Raw genomic sequence first — 25,978 nt, 5'->3', positions numbered from 1 at the left:
TAAGCAGACGCACATAGTGCAATTAACTCGAGGCTCTCCTTTGGCTAAAACATCTGCTACTGGAGTCTAAGAACTTAAAAAAAGCAGATCAGCCACCTGTAGAGACATACCATTCCCTGCATTATCCTAAGGAAATTATGTCACTAGAAAGCTAGCTAACAGCTAACCCTTGCCAGACAAGATAGTGCTTTCTCAGTGAGGAAGCTGTCTCGTAACAGGTCCGTCAGAGATTTTCTGTCCCTTTCTTTTGAAGCAGGTGCTAGCAGTTACTATGAGATTTGGATTTACCACTGAAACCAGCTGTTACCACTCAAAACCAGTTTGCAGTACAAACAAAACCACCTCAGTATTTCTAAATGCAAAAACACAATCTAAAAGGAGAAAGATCTTGCTTTAATTAGAAAAATAATCCTCTCAGAAAACTTTGGCTAAAAGCTGAAAAACCACTAGTGCTTCTGAGCATCTCGGTCAGGTTTTCAGCTTGAGACACCTAAAAGAAGTGTGTTAAAAATATCAGGCTAAGTACTTCAGAGCTGATTCTCATTTCCCATGGTCTGAGTCACGGTTTCTAGCTGGCAGAGAGGAATTGGGGAAGAAGACTGGGCAGCCCTTTGAAGAAGATGGAATTACAGAAACTAAAAATAGAAGCGCACATTTCAGAAATAGGTAGACCGTTACCCTGCTAACCCTGACGTGTTGACTAGAAAGATGGGAAGGATTTGCTAGGACTGCAAGAAATGGAGCAAAAGGAGCATTAGTCTAGCAAATCTGCCTCAGCACAGGTAATCTGGCCCCAAATCCAGGGTAATTCCTCCTAGAGGAAGATTGTCTCTCAGACGTCTGTTCATCCACGTTCCAAGGCTTTGGCCTCCAGATTTCCTGTCCCTCAGCAATTCCATTAGTGCAACCACTGTCTTAATAATTGAACAGGTCTGCTGTAACGTACCCAGCCACTACGACACACAGCTAGAGCTGACATCTGTGGCAGACTGCCTTGTCTATCCCTCCTCTTAATTTATATTAAGCCTCCTCATGAGTCAACAGCATTACACCCTTCTAACAGCTTTCAAGATTTAGGAAGACTTAGTCTCAGGGGATGAGAGATGTATCAAAATTCCCTGAACCTAAACAAGGATGAAGTGCATGTGTGTGTGTCAAACACACATGGCTGAGTACCCTTCATTGCTATACATGTACATGGTTAATGTTGATTAATGTTTGCTTAAAGGTGATGTAAGATGTCCTCTGCGGTGATGATATGGACTGAATGTGCAACAGAAAGGCTAAGGAGGCCTCTAAATCCATTGGTCTCTAAATCTGTGCTTGCTTTACTCCAGCAAATGTGCACATGCTGCTAGAATTTTATGAAAGATGTGCACGTCATGGCAAAGAGCAGAGCCGTAGAGATGCTGACTTGATTGCAAGGCATTTGCCTTCTCTTGTTAAGTTGGAAAGGTCCATTATCTCAGCTGAACATCTAGATTGTTAGGGTTGGCGATGGTGTGGTAAATGTGGTACCGTTTCTGTCCGTCTGAATTCTGGTCACCCGGCGAAGCTGGCAGAACCCAAAATCAGACAGGGAGGGCCCAGCATTTAGCTGCTGCTCCGCTACCGCTCTGACAAAAGCAGCTCCCTGGCTGGACAGTATTGTCTGCTGAAGGGTGTCAGAACTGTTTAACTGTGAAGCAATAAGGAGCAAAGGTGTTTGGTTTGGTTTGGTCTGGTTTTGGCACGCATATCTGCAACGTGCCAGACATCTGAAGGAAACCCAGTAAACACAATCATTAACCTGGGGCCAGGGCAGTGATTCAAGGTCTTACCGTGGTCGCTTTCCGTTCCCGATCGCCCCCAGTACCGGCGTCTGCGTTCTGGGCTGTGGGCGTGCCGCTCTATTACTGCTGCTATAAATCGAGTATTACTAACTGGGAAAGAGAAAGAAACAGAACTGGTTTTAAAGAAAGTGCTTTTACTGAATTACATCAGTGGGACAAATCAGGCACAGGGGAATAGGCCTTCTGCAAACTAATTCTTCTCAAATACTACTACTTTGAAGAAGGCTGTCAAGCGACAGAGGAGTAGGAGTAAACAGATGGTGTTTAAATGTGGAATAGATCGAGATCTAGTCAAACTCACCTCATCTGCTTGGATGAATAGAAGTTAGAGAATTACTGCGCCAATGCTAAAGAACCTGTGGCAGCACTGAAAGCCGACTCAAAACGAAATTAAAAAGGACTTGGAGAAGCAGTAGATGCAAGCCATGAAACTCAGATATGCTTACTTTTCAATCTTTGAGTGTTGACACAGTTTCAAATCTTGGGTAATGTTTTAGTTGTGTTTTAGTGAGGGCCCAGAGACAGGGATCTGGTCTGACTCCGGAGCTCTCCCAGAGCTTAGGTGCACCAGCTCATCTTACAGCACACCAGTACTGTATGCAAAGTGCCATTTTTACTGAATGGTAAAGAAGTACAAGCATCCCAAATCAGTGCAAGTCAGATTTACTGCCACATTTGTTGAATGTACATGCCGGACTTGGCCTCTGCTTTCCAAGGCTGAACAAAGACAGGAGTTTTCCATAGCCTGTACTGTCACAATTGCAATTTTTAAGCTGATCGGAGCTATTTCTGGAAGTGGTCATGAAGGGGGGGGTGTAAGGGGCAAACCTCCTCCGCACTTAAAACGAGATTAGCCTTTTAAAAGTAAAAAATGTAATTTTTCAGCATGAGACTAAAGGTGCACTGGAGGTTACAGTGTAAGTTAAAACATCGTTCTGTCATTTTCTACTGCTAATCAGCGCAGGGCTTCCTGAGGTATTTTTAATTCTAACGTATTAAGAAAACAAATGGCTCATTTAATCTAACATTTTTTAACAGCAAAGTGATTTGGTACTTACTGATTCCTCTGTCTTCATGGCTGTCATCGTCTCTCTCGTCCCTATCATTTTCCAGGTTCGACATACGCACTGACATTTCTACACACCATTACAAACAGAAAAAGGCAACTGTTAAGAGAAAAATTTTGGATCATCTTACTAACGGCTGTCACCCTGGTAATATAGTGGAAGCACTTTGCGTTACTGTGTGAAGAGAGGCAGTCTGAGCTTGGTCTGCTCTTTTTCCAAGATAGATGGGGCTAGGGATACTAGGAAAATGATATACCCCAACTCCCCCTGAAAGGAACAGGCTTTAAAGTTCTGAAGTGAACTGATTCAAAATAGAGCTGGGGTATAATCAAATGCAGAGGTAATTAGCCCCAATCACACTTCTCACCTCTGTCTCTTTCTGCCAGTATCCTTTCTCCCAAACACAGTGTTGTCTGTCAGACTTTAGTGGCTTTATCGATGTGTAGATAGCCCATGAACATCACATGGGCCAGAAGCAGGGAACACAAGGGAAAAAAGACATGTCCCAAACAGCCCAAGTAGAAAGGGTGTGAAAACTGTAATATTCCTGAACGCACCACTCTTGTGCAGAAATAAACATACGCGATCAGAGTGCTATGACAAGGTCAAGAAAGCTGTGAAGCTGGGCTTGTCGTTTTGGCTCTAGAAAAAGCGTCAAGAGCTGCATGTCAAGGTTTTCGGGCAGACTCTCCTCAGGCGGCAGCAGGTCTGGCTGTACCCAGGAGAGGGCAGCAATACACAATCACCCTGGACAAGACCTGACTTTCCTAAGGGCTGGCAAAAGGGAAATAAAATGGGGTGAAGTATTGAAACAAAACCAAGGAAAGAGGGTTTGGCTTTTTTTTTTTTTTTGGTTGGTTGGTTTTGTGATTTGTTGTTGTTGTTGTTTTGGTTTTGCTGTTGTTTTTTTTTTTAATTCCCACCCTACTATTTCTCCTGAGTTATCAGCTCACCCTGGGCAGCCAAAGGTGACATGTGCTGGTGGCTCCTCCGGTGTATCTGGTGGCGATATGCGTATACTGCTAGGACAAGCACCATAATGCAGCCCATAATGCCTCCAGCCACTGGGCCGACTGGTGCACTTTTGATCATGTTCAGAGTGATCACCTCGTCTCCTAAATCAACAGGGACAAAACAGAGGGAAAAAACCTAAATGCTTTGCAGAAAGGTTTAAACCAGCATCTTTGAAGATTAGAGAAGATCTTGAAGGCTTTTTCTAGGTGCTTAACTGCACACACACTGGACAGCACACTTGAAATAGGAGAAGAAATTCAGAGAGTGTACATCTTAAAGACAAGAATGTATAGCTACACTTAGCTACACATCAGTATTTTCAAAAATGTAATACCCACAACAGGCCTGATGCTACTTCTTTACTGCTTGATGTGCTATTTATGCTAATTTACCACTAGCATAAGAGATAAACATGTTATGTGAAGCATGCTCCAACACTGAAAGTGCTTGTTATTGAATACAAACAGTTAAATGCAGCATCTGTTCAGAAAGGCAGTTACCTATTGCTCCCAAGTCATCCACGTACGGGCTCTTTGCTCCCACAATGCCACCGAAGCATTCCTTCTGAGGGGCACAATAGGACTTATCCAGATGGGTCTTCCCATCGCTGTCTACCATACACCACTCACAGTCCAACACACCAAAGCAATCCCTGAAAATTAAAATCGAAAGATGACCGTGTTTACTTTCAAGTTCCAACACTTCTCGTTTGGCATAGCTCAGTCTATTTTAGATTCAAGAGAGAGAGGGAGGCCAAAATCATCCATAAACCCTCACATGCGTAACGTTTGGCCACAGAAAACTTCTCGTTAAAATGCTCTAGTACAAGGGAAGTTATACAGGGAAGCTGCGTCTTCAGCATGCATCTTCCAAGTCTGTTTGCTTTGTTTTTTTCCTCCATCACTCAGCCTGAGCAAAAGGAGAACTTCCTACTTGTAACTCCTCCAATAAGACATTTCTCAGCGTGGTGAAGTCTGACTATGGTTCCACCCTTTTTCTGCAGGCCTTTGGAAGATGGAAGAAAGGATTTGGGAAGTCTGGTCAGAGCATGGTATGTTCTAGCAATCTCAGTTCCCTGGAGACCGCTCATAACTAGCAAAAAATAAGCCCTCAAGCTTCTCTACAAAATGCCAAGAGTAGAACAGAGGAGCAGGACACTAGAAGCTGACAGGCAGCTACCATCTCTCACGTGCTCCAAAGTCACCACCGCAAAAGTACTGTCTACTTTCTGTGAACGCTTTAGTCCACGCATTTCTCCAGAAGGCAGACAAGCATAGCAGCGCTATCCATTTTGCTAAGAGGAAGAATTTGTTGTCCTTTCAACAGCAAATCTTCCACTTGCACAACCCTCAGTTCTCAGAGTCACAAAGTGTGACGGGAAAGCCATTTGTTTGCTATTATGTGACTCAAATGGGAATACTGAGGTCTTCTGTTTCTGTGCTACAGCATAATGTCATCATTGGTGTGTGCTGTAATATCTCATTCTGGCATCGTACTTCCGTTTTTTTTTCCTTCTCTGTTTTTTTCTTTAAAACATGTAAGGAAGAGCTATTTTCACTTAATTATTTCAAGAACACAGTGTATTTTGAGGGACAGAGACCACCACTTTACCCGCTCTCTGTTCTCTGATTGCACTGAGTGTTAATACACTGCGGGAGAGCATCCTGGAGGCTCGGATCGATTGCTGTGAAAGTCATTGGCTCCTGATGAACTTCACAACTCGGATTCCTATATTGGGGCAAAAAGGAAAGCCTTGTATTATAAAAATAGTGAAAGCACAATCAATGAAAAACATCATTTTTACCTATTACGTATCATCTGCTTAATTATTCTAAAAATACTGTCTATTCTATCCTGTATCACCTGTAAGTTAGCATGAACAAACAAGTAATTTTGTTAATTAACTTCTGTCACATGCTGTTCCATTAGAGGAGGTCTGCCCTCACCTGCTTTCGGCGTTAGTGAGGTTGCCGGTACATTCATTTACCTCCAGAGGGCACTCGCAAGGGCACTCACATTCGTTCTGTTCCATTCTTCAGGGGCAGAAAACACAGAGAAAATGCATCAGACATTGCACCATGACTTTAACCCCACAGTGCAGCTCCGCAACAGCAGTTTGCCACGCAGAAGGCTGTTCAGTAACCTTTCTCCTTCCCCCAGGAACACAGGGATTGCTCTCCTCTGCACTGGGACTGAGGACAATGTCGTAACAGAGCCTCTCTGAGCTGTTACCCAGCCCCTGAAATTTAAAAAGCAGACAACTCCTGGGCAACTCTAAGGTCTAGATGCAAGGATCCTTCTTGCCAGTGCAACAAACATGTAACAATGCTGGTGTAGGCAAAACCTCCTGCAAGCACCAGGATCCCCTCAATGAAAAACTACGTCAATCCACGTAAGATCGTGGGTATTAATATGCCAGAACAAAGGGTCTGACCCACAGATAACTGCCCCTGAGAAACTGAATCTGTGGCGGTCTCTTAACATTGTCTACCCAAACATGTCAAGAACCAACTACCCTGTGTTTTATACACTGAATATATGGCAAAGGATTAGAGGTATGCTAAGTCACCATGCCTCTTACAAATAGCATAGGTAAAGTAACTACTTTGTTTTCACTCCAGTTTTGCACTGCATGTTTTCATTTAGCTTATAAAATAAATGTGCTTTTATAAACCTTGGATCAAGAAAGAAGGAAGAAGTAAATGTCTGGACCGGCCCGCTCATTTCCAATCTCCTGCTCACCTGTGGCAGTTGAGGCAGAGTCTGTCTACCATACTGCAGGCACAGAAAGCAAGTGAATCACAGGTCTCATTGACGATTCCCACGAAGGCGTTGGTGCCCGGGATTCTCGTCAGCCTGTACTTGGAGCAGTGACTGCCGTGCACAAGGTTTGTCAGATCACCCTAGGAAAAAAAACAAATAGTGTCAACGGTCTAACAAGAAACCCGGTGTTTTAGGGAGCTGAAGAAAAAAATACGCTTAGCTTGTAAACATTACAAGATGTGGCAGCAGCGTGGAGTCCGATATCCCACCGACAGCAGGTTACATTTCACTCCTTCGCATCGCTCACCAACCTATCCCCACTGTGCCAGCCATCGGTTACCTCTGCAAAGAGGCTCCGCTCTGATGGGGAGACACCATCACGACTCGTTGAAAACTTCCTGGCACATGTACTATAAAAAAAAACCACCCCACAGCTCTGTACAGCTGTGATCTATTTGGTAGGCAGACTCATTCCTCATTCCTATTTGCATGCCACAATCTTAAGATTTTGCTCTGTCCCATACAATTTCCTTTACAGTAATACACTTTCTATTTTGCGTTTCAAGGGTGGGGAAAATGTTTAAGCCTACCTGACATAAATCAACATATTCTGACATAACTTTCAAATATTTTTGACGCTCGTTTCCCACCTTCTCTTCCCAGTAATAATTGAAAAGTATTATTTAAAGAGCAGCTTCTCCCACAGAGCTTAACGTCTTTTGAATAATTCTGCAGTGATCTTGCAAGGGGGGATCTGTGGTGCTGCAATCAGCGTTCATGACGCAGCGAGAGACGACCGCCCCTGGCTTAGACCTCTCAGCACGGCTGAGCACAAGAGGAAGCTCACCAACGACCCACGGGGAGCACGGAGCATTCAGGTCTTCAAAGACTGCGGTCTGGCAAATGATACTCTGTGAATGCTCATGTACACTGCATCAGTAAATGCATTTATTTGGACACCTAACTAAAAGATAAGTTACTAGAGACCTTCACTACCCGTGTCACAGGAGGACGTGACACCGGTCAGAGTTGGAAGCCAGAGGTCAGGTCAGAGGATCCAAAGCAAAAATCCCAACTACTGCTGGAAAGTCCTCACCGAATGACAGAGAACTCTTATTTTCGTGATGCTGGATGAGACTTTGCAGACATCAACCACAGTTGGCCAGCGATCACATCCATAATCCCTTGTATGTCAACTGACTCCTCGTGCGAGCACAGTTTGTGCAGTCCAGATCGCTCATTTTGTGTTTGGAGAGGGCGAACGGAGGCCAATCCACACGGAAGGCTGGCTTCCAGCCTCGTCTGCTGATCCTGGCACAGATTTGCGTTTCCACCAAAAGAAACCCAACCCAACCAAAGTACATTCAAAAGCAAAATAAAATAGAAAAACACACTTACCACTAAGCTGGTATTAAATTTATAAAACCGCTGAACTGTTCTGTCACTGAAGCTGTTGCAGAGGTTTTTCTTGACAAAGTTTGGGTGGTTCAGAATGTCATTTGCTACCAGAGGCTCCTAAATGAAAAAAGTAGGATTTTATGCCTTTGACATCAGACACAAACAACAGCTTCTCTACAGTTCTTACAACCTCAGAAATTAGAACAGGTAGGAATAAACCAAGAAAAAAGGAGCCAGACCTTGTGCGTAATGTGCTGTTGCTCCACCGGTGCGTGTCCTTTGGGATCGATGAGGGTTGGGTGTGCCACAAGGTACCCTCTGTCCTCCATGATAAAGCACCTGCCCACAACAAAGCAAGCAGAGAGCCTCCCATTAGACCTCCTTGGGCTTCAGAGAAATACGGTGAAATAAAATATGATCTTAAATTTACAGCTAGAGGAAGAATTTTTAAAGGCTTCCATTTATTAAAATAACAGGGCCATTAAACAAATCCGCTGCAAAATGTCTTTAAAGAATATATTTGGTATTTCCCTGAAGCTTTTAAATCTGTTACTGTTACAGCAAGCCTGGACCATCAAGGACTTGAAAATTGAACTGATTAGAAAGAGAAAGGAAAACTCATCAGTGTGTTGTCTTGTCTGATCAGGGAAGATCCAGAAATAAATGAAGCATAATGAACTTGGAAAGCTTTAGCAGTTATTAATCTACTCTGTTACCTAATTAAACAGAGATTTCACACTCTCCTTTAATGACCTCCCGCTTTAGAATTCAATTTTAATGGGGAGATAAATCACCCCTGTTTCATTCTCAGTCTTCCCAATCTTTCCTCTCCCTTTTCAGCTCTTCCCATAAGTTTCCCGTGTGATCTCAGGGAAATGATGTCAGATCGGTGCCCCTATCTAGAACCCAGTGTGCGGTGAGGTTTTAATCCGTAATGTTTTCGCCATCTCCCGTTTCCATAGCCGCAGACAGCCGCGCTGGGGAAGGCAGAGGAGCAAGCGGCACCGGGGACGGCACAGCCTGCGCCAAGATCAAGAGAATCGGTGGCCACAGAAGGAAGACGGGAGGAGGTTAATGCGGCCACGCAATGCTCCCAAAGAGCTCAGCGGGGTACCGGCCGTGTCCCGGCACAGCCCTGGCCTCCCGCCTGGGGCCGGTGGACGCTTCGGGCGGCTTTAAAGTCTGCGATTCCCATGGCAGTCTGCTATGTAAAGCTCTACCGACATCAGCTCAGGGAGGGAGAGAGCAGATATAATTTAAAGCAATCGGCACAGAATAGATGGGACTGTATACTTCAGGTATACAAAGGAGTCATGAAAACTTTTAGTTGTATTTTTTTTACTGCTCCAAACTGTTTGGGTTTTGCGTTAGAAATTCATGTAGTGATGTTGCATTTTCTCTTTTTTCTGAAAGATGCAATAGGAAACGGGAGAACGAGTAGGCTCGTGATTACCCCAGAATGACTGCAGAGGGAAAAAGCTTAGTAGAGATACATTAAAAAAACCCAAATGCCTGCCAGATAGTTAGAATAGTTGTCTCTTAGTACCTGCATGCTTTTACACAGAGGCTGTAAGCATTAGATTTGGCTTCTACATTAGAACGGTCTAACAAAGCATTTAACAATATGCTTGAAATTCCTCATTTAGGGAACGTACAAACAGAATAAAGCATCTGACCCCTTTGATTATTAATAGTTTTTAACTGGGGGGGAGGCAATACCGAACCAGAAATCCTGATTATTTTGTTTTATACACCATAAAATATATAAAAAAATACCCAAACCAAACCAGAAAAGAACTGGGAAGATGACAGAAAACCACTTCCCTTCCCAAATTTAAGGTTTAAAAACAAACAAAGGAACAACAACAATGACCAAACCATGTTATCAAGTTACTCCAGATCCAAACCAGAGTCTACCCCTGCCTCCCCCCAGCCCCATGATTTTTCAAAAAACGGTAAAGAGGAACAATTAAGATGCACATAGGTCTAAATAAAATTAGATATTCCAGATGAAATCAGACATCTTCTGACTAGTGCTGTGCTACCTATTTCTGAGAAAAATATAACAAAAGTATATTTTAATAATCATAGTTGAAATAACTAGTGATAATACAGCATTATTACATGTTCACAGTAACTAAATAGGCAAAGTGAAAACAAACAGAAGAGAATGGGAAGTGTGTTCATTTAATAAAGAATGTTTTTTTTCCCCAGGATTTCAGTGAAGTCTAAATATAAAAAAAAAAAAAAATCAGTTATCTTCCTTTTTTTATTCCTGCAGCCTGTTTACTTAGCTGATGACAGTTTTGATCTTGAATAACAAAAAATTCCACATAACCTTTATGAGAAGAACAAGCACAAATTTTAGTAGAAATCAGAGAACACACATTGAAAGTAACAGAATCCTAGAATAAGTTAAGTTGGAAAGTACCTCTGGGTCATTTGGTTAAAGGTGGAAAAAAAAAAAAAAAAAAGGCTTTAGATGTACATTGCCTGGAAGGAACGGCTTACCTTATTTTGTTTCCTCCGTCTTGGTTACAAACTGGCAGCAGGTCCATGAGAACTTTGTAGAAGTATCGCAGGGTGAAGTCAATGCCCATTACTGCCACTGAATGTCCTGAAGACATCTGTGCACTGCAAAGAGGGGAGGAAAAAAAAGGAAAAAGCCTTTCATGGCTGTATTAATTATTAATATTTGAATTACTCAGTTCCCTACATGAAAATGGGACTGGCTTCCCTGGCATATAAAAGACCAGCTCAAGTGCACACCTCCACACTGAAGCTCAGTTCACCCTGCTTGTCTTTAAATGAACAGTTATAGCAGCTGTAAACGGAGAGAACAGTGTCTTAACAGTGTTAGTTATTTGCTGCAAATCCTGAAGTCTTTTCACTTAAATTGCACCTCACGCAACCAGAACATGGAGGAGAGAGGAGACAGCCCAGCAAGGACTGGATCACACCCGGGAACCGACCCTTCTCCCCACGGGCTGTTCTTCCTCAGCAGTTACATACAGCCCTACCACCTATACAGATTTAGTATTTAGCAACATAAATTAGGATTAAAAACTCCCCACCCTCACAAATGAATGCAGGACGCAGGTCCTGCATTTCTAGCACCCAAATCCCCACTGCCTCAGGGGGGGTTTACATTCTGCACTGCTCCTCTTTGCTCAGCCCCCAGCGTTAGGACCTGAATATGAAGCTGCCATAGACATTTTGCTAAATCCCTAAAATTCCAAAGTGTAGGAATGATTATGAATTTCAGCCAGAAAAAAAAAGCTGCCCAAGGTACAGACAGGAATGAGGTTACCTTGTACCAGGCAACCAGGTGGTATTTAGGTGCTAGTTAACGAGCACCGTGTTAAATGCTTCAAATCACATCCCGCTAACATGCCAGTTATCCATGCTAGCTGGAGTTAAACAGGAGTAATTCATGTTAACGTGACACTGCCTCCCACTGCCTATGGAGTGCCAAGTGACATTTAAAACCGTATCACTTCATAAATGTTCTGATTCAGTATCTTCCCCCAGTGTAGGGCAACCATAAAATGAACGTTTAGGGAAAGGGCAGAACCTGAAGTCTCTGTGGCTGCTCACCAGCACTGGCAGCAAGAGCTGCTGTGAGTTGCAATATTTCGCCCATACTGAAAATGCGCTTGTGTTCCTATTTTTACACACCAGTTCGGGAATATACACAGTTGCCTTAGCAACCGATACATCAAAGACCGACAAAACAGTCTCAGGCTGATGTATGGAAGTGTATTTTCTTACAGCTCTATAAACGTAAAAAAGCGCTACTTTCACTTAGTCGTATCGTTTTAACTTTCCTCACCATCAGTGAAGCAATCGCAAGAGGTCTCCTGGCAGAAGCACGGTCTTGACGTTTGCTGAGACCATTTGGATGCTGAAAGCTCCAGATAGAAATTATATTCTATTTATGTTGTTATTTTTCCAAAACTTCCTGTCCTGGCAAATTCCCACCTTCCCCTCAGGAGAAATATCCAGATACTCAAGAACTCTGGAATCAAGGCACTTGAACTAAGGTGCAAATCCTCACTGGGCAGCTGGGCATCAGAGCAGCAAGGTTCTGGAACAAAAGTCTTTGAATATAATAATAGAGGCAAAAACCTAATATTTACTATGGTGGGTTATAAAAACGATTATATGATGCAGTGGTGTGCAGTAGCCTGAGGCTGGACCGAACGACCAGGGAATCCCTGGCGCTCCTAATTCTCAAAGATTGCTTCCTGCAGCACTGAGATGGCACAGCCAGACCAAGCTGCCTCTTGCCCCTGAAGGACACAAAACGATCGGCTCATCCTCAAATCACGGGGCATGCTATTTTGCACCTATGGGGGCTTTACGCTGATGACAAAGGAGATGAGTCTGACTTGCTACTTTTTAAAATTTATTCTTGTAAATAGAAATAAAAACATTTAGAAAAAGATGATAACTGAATGGCACAGCTGGACTATACAAAGTAAAAGCTGCTGGCAACCCCCTACCCATATAAAACTAACTCTGTTTACTGGACTGAAGTTTGTTTGCTTTTAAAGAGGTACAGTGAAGATGTAGTCAGATCTAATTTGTAGATTTATAAATATAGATTCTTAAAAACCTGCATTTAATCTACTTTTAACATTACCCATTTCATGGAGAAGGAATGAGGAAAAAGGATGACAGTGAAGCAGCCCAGATACATTTAACTGCATGTGACAAGGCATCAAGCTATGAAGTTACCGCTCTGACAAAAAGCCATTAGGAATGCTGTAAATATTTTAGCTTCATTTTTAAGCATTAAATCCTTCTGGTTTGCTGATACAAGCTGTATTAAATAACTTCTTGCATGAATCTTCTATTCCCAGCTTCCAAAAAAGAAATGAGATATACATAAAATGGGAATGAGAGATAAGCGTCAGTTCCAGATAAACTAGTGTTGTTATTTAAACCCACAGAGCAGTTTCTAATGCGAGTATGCCTATTAACTCTGCTGATTCCTCCCCCATCTATTTTTTTTTTAACTAAGACCTCTTTGGGGATTATAACCGCATGTGACTATAAGCTTTAGAGGTCATATTTACCCAAGAATCACACTCACATCTGCCAAACTTTGTTTAACTATTCTTTAATCATGTTCTAATAACCCACATGAGCTTTAAGTTCTTAAAGCTAACTAAACCATCTCTTACTAGATAAAAATCAGATTTTTGATTAATTGCACTTCTCTTCTTACAAAAGTGCTTATTTCCCTTAAGTAAATTCCTCTGTGAGAAGCAACACGCAGGCATTACGCCTGATAATACTCCTGCCAAAAAAGACAGGCAGATGTCCTGTGGTGGGAAATCCCAAACAAAGCCGAGATGTCTCTGAGAAGAGTAGAAAAGCTGTGTCCCGAGCTCTGCTGGCTTTGTAATCTGTATTTACCAGCGCAATGTTAGCCGTCACATTTGTACTGGTGGACTATTAGATGGAGCATGCACAGAAGCCACATGCTCAGTGCAAGTCTTGAAAGAGACTCCGTGTAAAAACCAAAATGATAACTTTACCATTTCTGAAACTTGGGAGAGCTTAAGCTAGGAAGGTTTAGACATATTCTATACACTGACCTCCTTTAAACAGCCTACATCTCAAGGCAAACCTCAGCCTTAGGCTGGGGGCCTGGCCAGGAGGGAGCTGAAACAAAAGCAGCCTGGTCCTTGAGGAAAGGGTCATTCCAGTACTGACAAGATGTTCATAGAGAGACTGACTCCACTTCTCCTGGTGGTAATATTAACTGTACCGAGAATAAAGAAAACACTGAGAGTCTCTTGATCAACTTTGAATGAAGATACATTAGAATTTCCCCTTTCCTTTTTTTAAGCCATAGAAGCCTAGTTAATAAAGAAAATGCTTCTTCCTCTATGGCTATGATACTCATTTTGGTTTTGATCCCAAAGGCACAGGCCGCTGTTTCCACTCCGATTTGTTTTCTGCAATCCTATAAGGGCAGTTGAAGGTTTACAGGCTTCTCCTCAAGTTCTTCTTACTCCTGAAAGCCCCTGTCCAGAACTGCCGAATTTAAACAGCCCAGGCGAGGAGCTCCCCCAACTCCTGGAGTACAGACAGAGCTTTAATTAAAACAGACTTGCGGGCTGACCTCCATTTGCAGTTAGGTAGATCCGCTTTCACCTCTTACTCCCTTCCGAACATCACCCTGGTACATACAACTCCAGAAGCATAAGTGTGAGTAACTTCAGGAAATTTAGAGATTAACTGTCTTCATGAAAAAGTATTTGACTACCAGCAGAGAGGGAACATATCCCAAACTGCCTAATGAAAGCGATCCCTCTCCTCCTCCCAGGTCCTTGTCTTGCATACATGACATCTCATCCCTTGTTCACCCAGGAGCACACTCTCACCAATCGATCTTTTTTTCTATATGCTGTTATTATTCGTATATTGATAAAGCTACAGAATATAAACCTACTCATATAACATGGATTTTTCACAGTTTTTCAATATACTATTCCCACTGAATCTACACAAGGCTATATTACATTTCAACAAAAGCACTTTAAAAACAGATTTGGTTTTCAGTTCTTGAACACGTAGGAGTCGCTCAGCATATTTCTCTTCTATCCAAAGCACATCTTGATAATTAAGAGTATTCTTGCTTGACACAAACCTGAAAACACCATTTACCTGGAAGAATGGACTGTGTGACTGATCGTAACGACGTAGCCTGCCCCTCCAACATCTAAGTAGGGACCAGTAAAGGTAATTAGTCCTGGATTAGCCACCGCATGCAAGTACCTAAGGGAAGCCAAAAGAAACACTCCTAATTAGTGAAAAAGGGTTACTGTAAACTTTAAAGACAACATTAAATTCTGCACGCTGTGAACAACATGCTACCAAAGTAATGTTTCTTAATATTAAACAAGTACCTAAGCATGATTAGGACCCAGACCAAAACCAGACTAGCTCAATAAATGGTTCCTCAGTACATACAACTGCATTAAAAAAACCTCGATTTACTTCTGCATAGAATACGTTTAGTCTAATTTTAGACATTTTTCCCCAGAACAACATATGACACAGTGCCAGCAGAGTCTCAAACTCAAAGCAAACACTGGCAAAATTATTGTGTTGCAAACGCAAGAGAAAGGATGTCCTGTAGGCAGAATTCACACATGAAAATCTGGAAAGATGTCAGAAAGTGATTATAATTACAATCTCTTCTAAAACTTACTGTCAACATAAAATGAGCCACAATCGTGTCAAATATTTTCCTACTGTCATAAGAAAGTTTATAAAACATTCCAACTGTTGGAAACACTTTTGTGTATGAAATATCTATTACTCAGCTTTCCCCCACCCCAGTATATATACTAACCCGTGAGTCTGGACCGCACTGTGCAAGTGACGGAATTCTACTTTATTATTAGTGCTTTGCTTGCATCTTCTTTCCAAAACACTGCCATTTGGCTTTATATAAAAAACAAGACACTGTGGCATGCTGCATATGGAGGCTTTTTCAAAACCATGGTTTGAGAAAATCAGTGAAGTGTAAAAGCAAAAAAAAAAAAAAAACAACCCTCCCAAAACCAATCATGAAAATAATTTGAGAGCTTTTAGAATGGAGACAAGGGAGTGTAGAAGTGCATTCAGTTAATTTACAACATGAATGCCCCATTTATCTCACTACAAAAAAAGAGAGCAAAATTCCATCATCTGATGTCAGCAAAAACATAAATAACAACAAAAATGAAGAAAACCTGAAGAAAAGCTAATCAGTAGCTACGGTAATGATTTTTTCCAGGGAAAACATGGGTCAGGAGAGCTATGGCACGGCCAATGCCAGGAGCAATTCAGAGCCTTCGCCGTACAGCTGGAGGTTTGGGACCCGGCGCTGGCTCGTGCCTTTCCCAGCATCCCGGTGCGGCAGGACCCGGCTGGCTCCTTTCAACAAAACACACAAGTCGAAACACACTCCAGAGCACTCTCAGGTCTCAGGCTCGCTCTCATTTGTAATGTATACAAATATTTTCCCAAATCAGCTGCTAGTGCATAATTAATAGTGCACAGTCCAGCCAGCAAATTTCTACTTTAAATTAGCGAGGAAACCCGCTGTAAACAAACAGGAAGACTAAAATATTAACAACCAAAAATGGCACAAGGAGCTGAAAACGCTCCCAAATTAGCTAATCCCTAAAGGGGATGCTCATTTTCTGAATATTTATATTCCCATCTGCCATAGCAGGGATATGAAACAGAAATGATCGCTTAAAATAAAAAAGGTTGAAATTGGAACCAATAAAGGTTTTAACTAGCTGTATTTAAGCACCAAGTCTTTTACCCACGATGAAAACATTTCTAGTTAAATAGTTTATTAGCTGGCCGTAAAAAAACCCAGGCTATAAAATCGATACCAAATATTTTCCTTATTGCCCTCCAAGATTATCCAAAGCTTTGATAACAGGTCCCTAAAAACTCACCATTGTCTCCTGGTGGGATCAAATGCTTTGTCCATGAGGGAACCGGGGTAAATTCGGAGCACCCCATTGGGGGTTGCTATGTAACGGCGCACAATATAACTGTTCAGGCTACTCATTTCCATTTGTGTCATCCATTCATCTGTGACGTGACTGGTAGCCATTACTTCATTTCTGACAGAGAACTGCAAAACAAAGGCGGACCTAGCAGGGTTCCTCTAAGACTTGCATGAAAAGATAATAAGCTGCTCGCGGGGTTTCCTAAAGAGCGATCGGAGATCATCTAAACTCAATTACTTGTTTAAAGTCTTCTCACACCAGACGGATCTGGCACATTCCAAGCAAAGGAAAAGCTTATTATAGTGAAATACTGTTGTCATTATCTCTGCGGCTTTTAGAGTTCACTGTTTTACTTCACGTAAAAATAAATACTGTTCCGCTTGCACACAAAATAGGAATTTCTCATTTATATGCCAAAGAACACAAAGATATTTCTGCTAAGAATTCACTGTAGCCTTAATTTTTCTAGTGTTTACTTCAATAGCTGCTTATCACCCTTTTTCCCCGCCTCTTGGGGAGGAAGCCCTCGGCCACCTCTCCAGGCATGGGAATACCACTCCAAACCACCGCTCCATAACCCTATGAGCATCAGGAGATCGATGTTTCAGGTACTGCCCTCCTGGATGAAGGCGTGGGATGGGAGGAAAGCAGGGTCTCCAGGGCTGACCAGAGCACCGAGGACGTACCTTAAGGCCAGGATTGGCGATCAGGCGCGTGTTGTCGCTGAGGTACGCTGTGTAATGCTCCACCATCCGCTTCGTCTCGGGCTGGCTGAGATGTTCGTATGGAGAAGAGAAGCTGCCCGCAGAAAGCATTACCGTAGGGCTTTCTAGAAATAGCAAAATATGAGAAAGTTAAGGACAATGAATTGCACATATCGCATAGTAAACACATTTGTACCACGAAAGGGTATCTGACATGGTGTCCTGGCTGAGGATGCGTGGAAGGAATTACACTGACACATTCTTCACCTCTCTGCCTGTTCCTCCGCTCTCCCACGCTTCAGTATGCAAAGTGCACTGCTCCTTCAGGTCATGGGTGGACTGGGAGTGAGGGCAGGAAACATGAAGTTTTCCACCCAAACCAGAGCACTTACCAGCACAGCTGGCAATCCCAGGCACTGACAAAACTTAGGCTGCACATGAACTACCTTTCTTGCATCAAAATACAGAAGTCTGAAAGTTAGTCCACTTACTCTGATCTCTGTGTGTTATTTGGTAGACTTTAGTGCCCTTGTTCTCAAAGTCTAAACAATTTCTGAATTGCTACTTTTTGAAAGATTACAGAAGCTGTTTTCCCTTAAGAAAAGACTTTGTGCTAAAGAAGAAGAAATCTATTATCCATGTTTCCGTTAGATACAGCAGAGGAAAACGAAAACAAGCACTTTCAGTTACAGATAATGAACAAATGGAGAATTACAAGTGCAGAAGAGGGAGCTTACCAATAAAAGCATAGCTGTCTGGGGTGATTTTCAGAACAGACTAGAAAGTAAACTTTCACTGTGCAGAAACTGCAATACCAGACAGCTTTTTCTTCTTAAAAAGAAAAACCATTATGATGATGCAGGGCTGAAGGTTAAGAAGAACGCCTTTTCTGAATATCTGACCCATGGAACCCAATTTCCCCATGTGTAATGGTCTCCAGAGGAAAAATTTCACTGGAGTGTGTGAAGTGTTCTGCTTTTATTCACATTCCTCTAAAACACATCACCATACATCCAGCAACCATATGTACTGCAGTCATCACTTATGAACTTCTATTATAGTCCTTCATCTGCTTCCCAGACCAAATATTCTGACGTGATTGCATTTTGCTTTGCATGAAGTTTTTCCACTTGTCAGCTTAGTACTGCGTTTTTTTGGATATTTTCCATTTATATCTTGTCTTTCTGGATATAAGATAATCAAGACTAGGCACCACATTAAAGAAAGAAAAAACCCTGCATTTTAAACAATTGGCAAAGCAATTTCCATAGATTTGTCAAGTTCCTCCATAACTCCTCCAGTCTAATCTCACTTAGCTATTTGTGGAACTGCAATATAGCTAAGAAAATTTCACAAGTATGCCACTAATCCACCATGAGACCTTCAAACCTTGCTACAAACAAAAAGCACTTAATTCAGAACTTCTTATAATGTAGCACAGATTTTAGCAAAATCCCCAAGATTAATACTTAAATATGAAAGCTTACAACTTATGACGCTTATACAAAAAAGCCTTTATGTTCTTAGGATGTATTATGTTTTTTAAGTTCTCTATCCTTTCCAGATGCTAGAACTTAGACTGCCATGGAGACTACCCCTCTTTCCAGAAATGTTTGAGCAACTACTGAAATTAGTCAGGTAGAGCAGAATCAGTTTAGCTTATCAAAAACAGGAATGTGTCAGTAACCTGAGAATTTTTAAGTAGGTAAGGAGGGTCTGGAAACCATCAGACCACCGAAGTTCTCAGTTTCCCCCAACAGACTTAACTTCTGACTTCACATGGACCGATGGTATTAAATGCTTATGGCAGCGAAAAACCTGCATAAATCCAAAGTAAAAAGAATAGTAGTCCTGCATGACTCGCTGGGACTTCATCCTACTTACATTATCTGTCAATAAGCTGCTTTACAGCCAAGAGAACAGAACTTTGTTTTAAGCTTGGTGAGACAGCTCTCACTCTCCCCACTCCACTTTCTGGGAACTTGATCAAGCAAGACTCACGGTGCATTTATCTCATACTCTGACGAGCAGTCCCACTGCGTTCATCCATGCAAGCGCTTGCCATTGAGCAGGGGAGCTATGATCAAGGAAGAGCTATAAAAAGGTAACGGCTGATTAGAAAATCAGCCTTGGAAACAAAAGCCTCTCAAGAGGAGAGTATTTCCAGTGTTTTCTGAGACGAGTTTTACTTTCTCCTGGCACACTCTACAGAAACATGTATGAGGTGGTCAAGATGAACTGCAAGAAAGCTTTACCTAAGGTAGCCAGCTGCTTGAAGTGCAGGCAGGCGTTTGGCTGGCCCAGCAGATCCAGTCGATGATACAGGAGCTTGCTGCTGGGGACAGTGTTGAGATTCTTCAGCTGTTTAACAGGTATTTCTGGCTGTATTACCACGACACACAGAATAAAGGATGTGTCCTGGACCTGAAAAACACGGGCAAGTCATCAAACAGAAACAAAAAGGTGGAGGAGTTACAGAACTTATTTTCGATTTAGCATTCATTCTCTTTTCTTTAATTGCTCATCTCATCCAGTTCTGGAAGGCAGCACCACACTTCACCATACTCTCAAGGATCACAGTTCCCACTCTCTCTGAAAACAGACAGCTCCTTTTCAAAGAAGCTAATATGGACTTGTTCCTACAGAAAACAGAGAGAAGCATTGTCCTCAAGCCATATCGGTCTCCATGCAGGATAAAGACACTTGTCTTCAGCAGTCTGATTACTGCAGCTCAGTCCCATACAGCCCCATCCCAATCTGTAATCATCTTGTATGTATTGGAACCACTAGGTTGTACAAAAAATACTTTTCCACAGTCTATGCAGAAAATAAAAATATTTCGTTTTCAGGAAAAAAGCTTACATTAAGACCTTCATTTTGTTGCTCAATTAGCAATAATTTCTAACACTCTTCCGTGGATACTTTTTGAAATGCTATTAAGAGAGGAGAAGCTTCAGGTTCACGGTTGATAAAAACACACTGGTATTCCATTTATGAAAAATACAGACAAATTAACTCTCGAAAATAAGATTTTATCATTACCACTCTTAGTTGTGTGCTGCATGTGTCACATGCTTTACTGGTTTGTATATTTTAAGTATCCTATAGTACATCAGACTAGCAAAACTTGGAGTTGCCCAGCTGCTCTGTAAGGGTGTTTGATATTTAATGTAGCATTACAACACTAGAAAATTAGCTCTAGACACCCTCCTATGTGAATTTCTGTTACACAATGACAGATTTAATCTCTTAAATCTGCTCAGCTTAATCTTTTAGGTTGGATTTAACTTAATACTGTGAAATGATCCACAAGTACCCTCTTCAGTTTGTTGGCACAAAGAAGTAGCCAATTATTTCTGGCATCAGTGAAATTCACCTGGATTATATTTAACCTTAGATTCCATTTTAATCCCTGGGTCAAGATTAGTGTTCAGATATGTTCAAAAGACAGCTGCTAGAAGCTCTCTTGAAGCTCTTACAACTGGTAATATAGCCTGTTGCATACACATCATACTCAGTTTCAATGAAAGCTTCAACGTAACTAGTGTTTATAAGAAAAGTGTTAAATTACAGGAAACATCATCACTGGCTACTGATACAGTTCTGCAACAAGACAGTATCAGAATGAGAAGCTGACATTTTCCCAACTGTATTAATTAATGGATCGTACTACTCTGCCCCAAACATAACAACAGTATTAAGCAAAAGAATGACTTAATACCAAACACTGCCTCGGCACAGTATTCAGTTGTGGTCTCTGGTAGGTATTTACGTGTCACCTGGCTTGCAGTATGACATCCAGACCAGCATAGATTTACTTCCATTAGGAAAGCAGGAGTATCATCTCTATGTAACTCCACATTACATATGTCTTACGAAATGAGTGCCTTCATGAAGGAAAAGCACACATATATCCATACAGATACATCTCAGAAGATGACATGCTAACAAACCTGAAATGGTAATTTCATTGGTTCTTCACTGTAAGAAAAAACCTCCACATTCATGCAGTTTCTGAGTAATTCAAACCGTTCATACTTCAATATATAGCAATACTTCATGCTTCACTATATTCAATACATTTATGTACTCTTCAATATATGAACTTACTCTATGCCACCCTGCAACAGTGTCACTAAGTTCTTACCATCTTCCAGGCGTAGCTGACATTGTAAGCTTCTTTTCCAACTTCTCTCAGTTTGTTTACATGCCAAGACAGTGAGGAGTTCACAGGAACTGTAATGATCTGGCTGCCCAGGGGAATGCTATATTGGCAGATACAACATACAGAATTTTATTAAACACTGAGAAAGCTCTTAAGCAAAACCCATTTACTGTACATTTATAAATATATCATACAATATGAAAAGATTAACTGTTATCCATCTTAGGTGAAGAAAAAGTGGATGTATGCTGAAAATGCGCTTGTGTACCACCACATTTTGAGTTAAAACACATACTCAGGTAGGACAAAGGCTAAAGAAAAACCCAGACCAAATAGTGGAAAACCTTCCTGACATGGAAGAGAGACATTAGAAAGAGTATCCCCCAGATCAGCTGTGAAAACCCACTGCTTAGCACACCAAATGATAAAATGAAGAAAGCTGGAGGAAAAAACAAACCAGAACTGTTCTGCATTTGTGTGTGTGTGTGGGGGGGGTGGTGGAAGCAAAAAAAAAAAAAAGAAAAAAAAAAAAAAAGAAATCCATCCGAGTATCCAGATACTGTAGGAAAAGGAACTTCACCTTATATTGTCTTAAAACTCCTTTAGAAATACTTCTAGTGCCCTAAGGACTACTAGTGTTTGGACATGCATCCTGATTCCTTACCTAAGGATGTTCTGACGCACCAGCTCAAATCTAGGAATGTTCTCATAATGGATAATATCTGTGTGGAGTGGTGGTTCAGACAGCAAGTAGGGCCTGGTAAGGGATGGGTGCATAAGAGTGTATCCTAAAAAATAAAGATACAAAACCAGACACTGAGTTATAACAACTGAGTCCAGGATGAATATTTACAGAAAAAAAGAATGTAGTAACTACATGCAATTTTTACAAAGGCTTAATAAAAGTGAACAAGCAATATTATCATCAAAGAAGCTGCAAACTAAGAAGTTGGTAAGTTGCAAATGAAAGACAGCTCAAAGAACCAAGCAATAAAGAGAGGCTGGGATCAGAGGAAAAGAGCTGAACACGCATATAACACCACCAGTTTTGCCTTTTGCCCTCCACATAGAAAACCTCGGGTGTTAAACATGTAGAAAAATCTCAGCAGCAAGTAAGCATTTCCACATCAAAACTCCAGTACAGACATTTCAAGTCATGAATCCACCTACGGTCTCCAGCAACTCTCAGGCAAAACTAACCAAACAACATGCAATTAATCTTTTAATAAGTATTATCATTCATTACTTACAGACTATTTAGAGACATGAGGATTAAGAGTTTCCTTTTGATGGTTAATGATCTCAGTGGGACTAGAAGAGATTATTTGAGCCAAAAAGTTACCTTTATTATCAATGAGGAAAGTGTAGGAACCCAAGGAGTCTTGATAATAGGTGACGTCTTCCAAGATATATGCGAGATTAACATCTACTCCAACAATCCCTAGCAGCAGGTTTCCAAAGTAACACGGTTTGCTTACAGTCATTATCAGGCCTTAGAATGAGAGAAGTAACATCAAACCATCAGCAATAATATCTAGTTAATTATTTTTAGCGGAAACAGAGCATGTGCTTTATAATTTCAAAATGTTATACAGTTAAATTTTTTATAGTATTCCTTGCTGGGATAAGGACAAAAATTGGCACACCTACAGGGAAGCTGAGCAGGTTATCTGGCATGTCTGGCTGTTAGCCACTCTCCCTAATTAGTTAATTTCTATGTTTCTGCTAGTAACCTAAGGTACATTTAATCAATTTATTAAAATACACACCACAATTAATGTTTTGGGAGTTTTGTCAGTCTGCAAGTAGATGCCTTACAGATAAGAAATGCATTTGCATGAGAAGCCAAGGTAGTATTTTGTTCCTTTGACATCATTTAAGGCAATTTAAAAAATAGGGGGAGGAAGGAGGAAGAGAATTTGTACTTGTAAAGCAACAACAGGGATGAATTATTGCTCGTCTAATTGCATATTCAGAATATGAAAACTCTGCTTAACTAAATCCCAATATGGCCACTTGTACTGGGAATCATACCCCTAATTACACAATGGTTTGGGATGCATCTTGTGCCTGAGGTAAGAACTCTCACTAATACCTTATTTCTCTTACTTTCTACACCATTGCTATTTGGAAACTCAGCAACTCTTTTCCTTCAAACCAATATAAAACTCATTTGCATGTATAAGCTTTTAAGTACACCTGGAAATTTATGTAAGACTAACCTTCTCTATTGCACCATTTCTAATCCTTCTGTTGCTCAAATTTTCCATTATGCTTGGATATAGCTTTGTGAGAGAGCAATAATACAGCTTAATTACCAAGGTTAGGAAATGCAGAAGCTAGCAAGCATTCTGACTCAGAGGAGATTTGGTCAGGCATAGTCTTAAATTTGTTTTGGGACTCAACACACAAGGCAAATGTGCTACCTAAACTCAGCAGCCCTTGAAAACTATTCAGCATAACCCTCAACTACTCCTATGTACCAGTTAAGACTAAGAATATGCGAAGTCCTGAATGAAGAAATAGAGAATTTGCTCAATTGTCAAAGCAATATAAAATCACCAATGTATTTCCTAACATCACTGTGATGGTGACATCCCTTTACAGAGCACCGGAGCAGTGCTAGAGAAACGTCAGGTGAGCTGCCCAAGAACCAGCAGCAGTAAACCCTACAACTCTGACATTCCAAGCGTGTACACTGAGCTTTAGGAAGGGCACCAGATCCCAAAGGGAAAAGGAGCAGCAGCACTGCAGCTCACAACTGATGACGCTTAAGCAAGTATTAGCTCAGGCAGCGGGACCCACGGCTGGGTGTGTGTCCAGCCGGGAGAGCTTTGCCAGCACTGTGGGAGCAGCCCAAGCCCGCTCCCTACCTCCTGAACCTGCCCCCGGCAAGAACCCCAAAAAAGGATCACCCTGCAGTGCATGCTTACCCTGAGCACAAATGGAACTCTCCGACTTCTGCATTTCTTACGTGTGTCATCTCACACGCATGCTGGTGCGCTCCCAGAAGTCTCTACCAATATCTACACCTTCAGTCTCTCCATTACTGGATGTAGTGGCAAATCAGATCAAGTTGAACACACAGTTTTTGTTAACATGGCATCTAATTTTAAGGTAAAAGGGAAGATCCACGCACCTTCCCACCACATCAGCATAAATTAGGAACTGATGGGAGAACCAGACTGCAGACGTCTGCTGCGTTAAGATATTCTTCAGGATGCATTCACAGTCTGCAGAAAAACTGTCACTAGGCTTCTACTAAATTCAGTTTATCACTCGCTCCAGACTGGCCAGGCAATCACCAGCCAGCTCAAGGCTTCCTCTTCTGCCCAGCGCTGGGGGCAGACCAAGTGTGCTGAAGCTAAAGGAAGAACTAAGGATAGCAAATTTTAGACAATAATTAATAATCTCTCTTTGTGCCATTTGCTAAGCTGGTTGACTTCCCCCTCTCACCGAGGTCTGACTGCCAGTGTCCAGCATCCCCTTCTTCACAGCCCGGCAGCATGGAACGGATGCTAAACTAGTTGTGAAGAGCCACTGCTTGGGGTGCAAAGACAGAAAAAAGGAAACTCCAGCAGGAAGGATGACTCAAAAGTCATGTCCATGGCTCCACAAGAAAGGGAGGCTCAAACGATAGTTAACTTTTTCTCTCTTCCACTGTGGGGACTTATGCAGTCCCCTGAGTCTACCTGTAAGGCCTCAAGACATACAGAAGTACTGATATAATGAACCCTGCAATGGTGCAGCATGGCGATGGCTGTCCTTTCAACGTGACAAGATTGCTTCCCTCAAGTACAAAGACCTTCTCTCCACAAATTAAATTATGGATGCTATACATGTACACATACGTAAGAACAAATTTCACCCCCAAGAATCCTACCTAAATCTATCTACTCCATGTCTTATTACCACTTTTTTCATAACTAGACCTTCTGCAGATAAAAAACCTGCTGGCATGAAAGGCTAATTTTATATTTGCCTTGGGAACACACCTAAAAACATCATCTTATAAGACTATATTTGAGAATACTTAAGCAAAGGGAACCTAATCTCTTACCTTTTTATACCTAAATTCAATGTAAGCACTTACCGTCTCCCATTTCATCTGAGAAAGGCAGACTGAAGACTGCTTCATCGATCATTCGGTTGGGGAGGTTTGTATAGAATCGGCCAACTGTAGTTTCCAGGTTACTCAGCTGGTTTAGGACCATCATGCTTCCCTTGATCACAGGTAGGGCTGTTCGGTCCGGCACCCCGTACTTTACCGAGTTCTGCTCTGCCAGGTCTCGCAGAAAGGCTAGTTCCTTCAAACCTGTCACCCCCTCTGAAACACAGATGCAAGACATAGAAAGAAGGAGATAAAAGAAGCTTAATTTCCATCAAGACTTCGGTATCTTACTCCAAAGTACTGTAAATAAAAGCAAAACGATACACACGCTATACTGTAGGAGTGAATATACTATAGGCTTATTTAAGCAATAAGGTAAAGTGCTGAAAGACT

General features: G+C 41.7%; 1 protein-coding gene across 1 annotated transcript in view; it reads right to left on the bottom strand.

Moving 5' to 3' along the window:
* Nucleotides 1-25,978, bottom strand: part of CACHD1 (cache domain containing 1) — a 112,425-nt gene that overhangs the window by 2,403 nt on the left and 84,044 nt on the right. Inside the window, 18 exon segments of the mRNA XM_052801818.1 lie at nucleotides 1,821-1,922; nucleotides 2,891-2,968; nucleotides 3,853-4,014; nucleotides 4,414-4,565; nucleotides 5,525-5,641; nucleotides 5,860-5,946; nucleotides 6,656-6,816; nucleotides 8,075-8,191; nucleotides 8,314-8,413; nucleotides 10,586-10,708; nucleotides 14,756-14,866; nucleotides 16,549-16,730; nucleotides 17,292-17,434; nucleotides 19,565-19,733; nucleotides 21,457-21,574; nucleotides 22,139-22,262; nucleotides 22,817-22,966; nucleotides 25,568-25,801. Of these exon segments, the coding sequence (XP_052657778.1) occupies nucleotides 1,821-1,922; nucleotides 2,891-2,968; nucleotides 3,853-4,014; nucleotides 4,414-4,565; nucleotides 5,525-5,641; nucleotides 5,860-5,946; nucleotides 6,656-6,816; nucleotides 8,075-8,191; nucleotides 8,314-8,413; nucleotides 10,586-10,708; nucleotides 14,756-14,866; nucleotides 16,549-16,730; nucleotides 17,292-17,434; nucleotides 19,565-19,733; nucleotides 21,457-21,574; nucleotides 22,139-22,262; nucleotides 22,817-22,966; nucleotides 25,568-25,801 (2,430 nt within the window).

This window comes from Harpia harpyja, chromosome 11 (genome assembly GCF_026419915.1).
Source record: "Harpia harpyja isolate bHarHar1 chromosome 11, bHarHar1 primary haplotype, whole genome shotgun sequence".
Lineage (NCBI taxonomy): Eukaryota > Metazoa > Chordata > Aves > Accipitriformes > Accipitridae > Harpia > Harpia harpyja.
The sequence above is the reverse complement of the archived record's forward strand: the minus strand, read 5'-3'. Positions and strand labels throughout refer to the sequence as shown.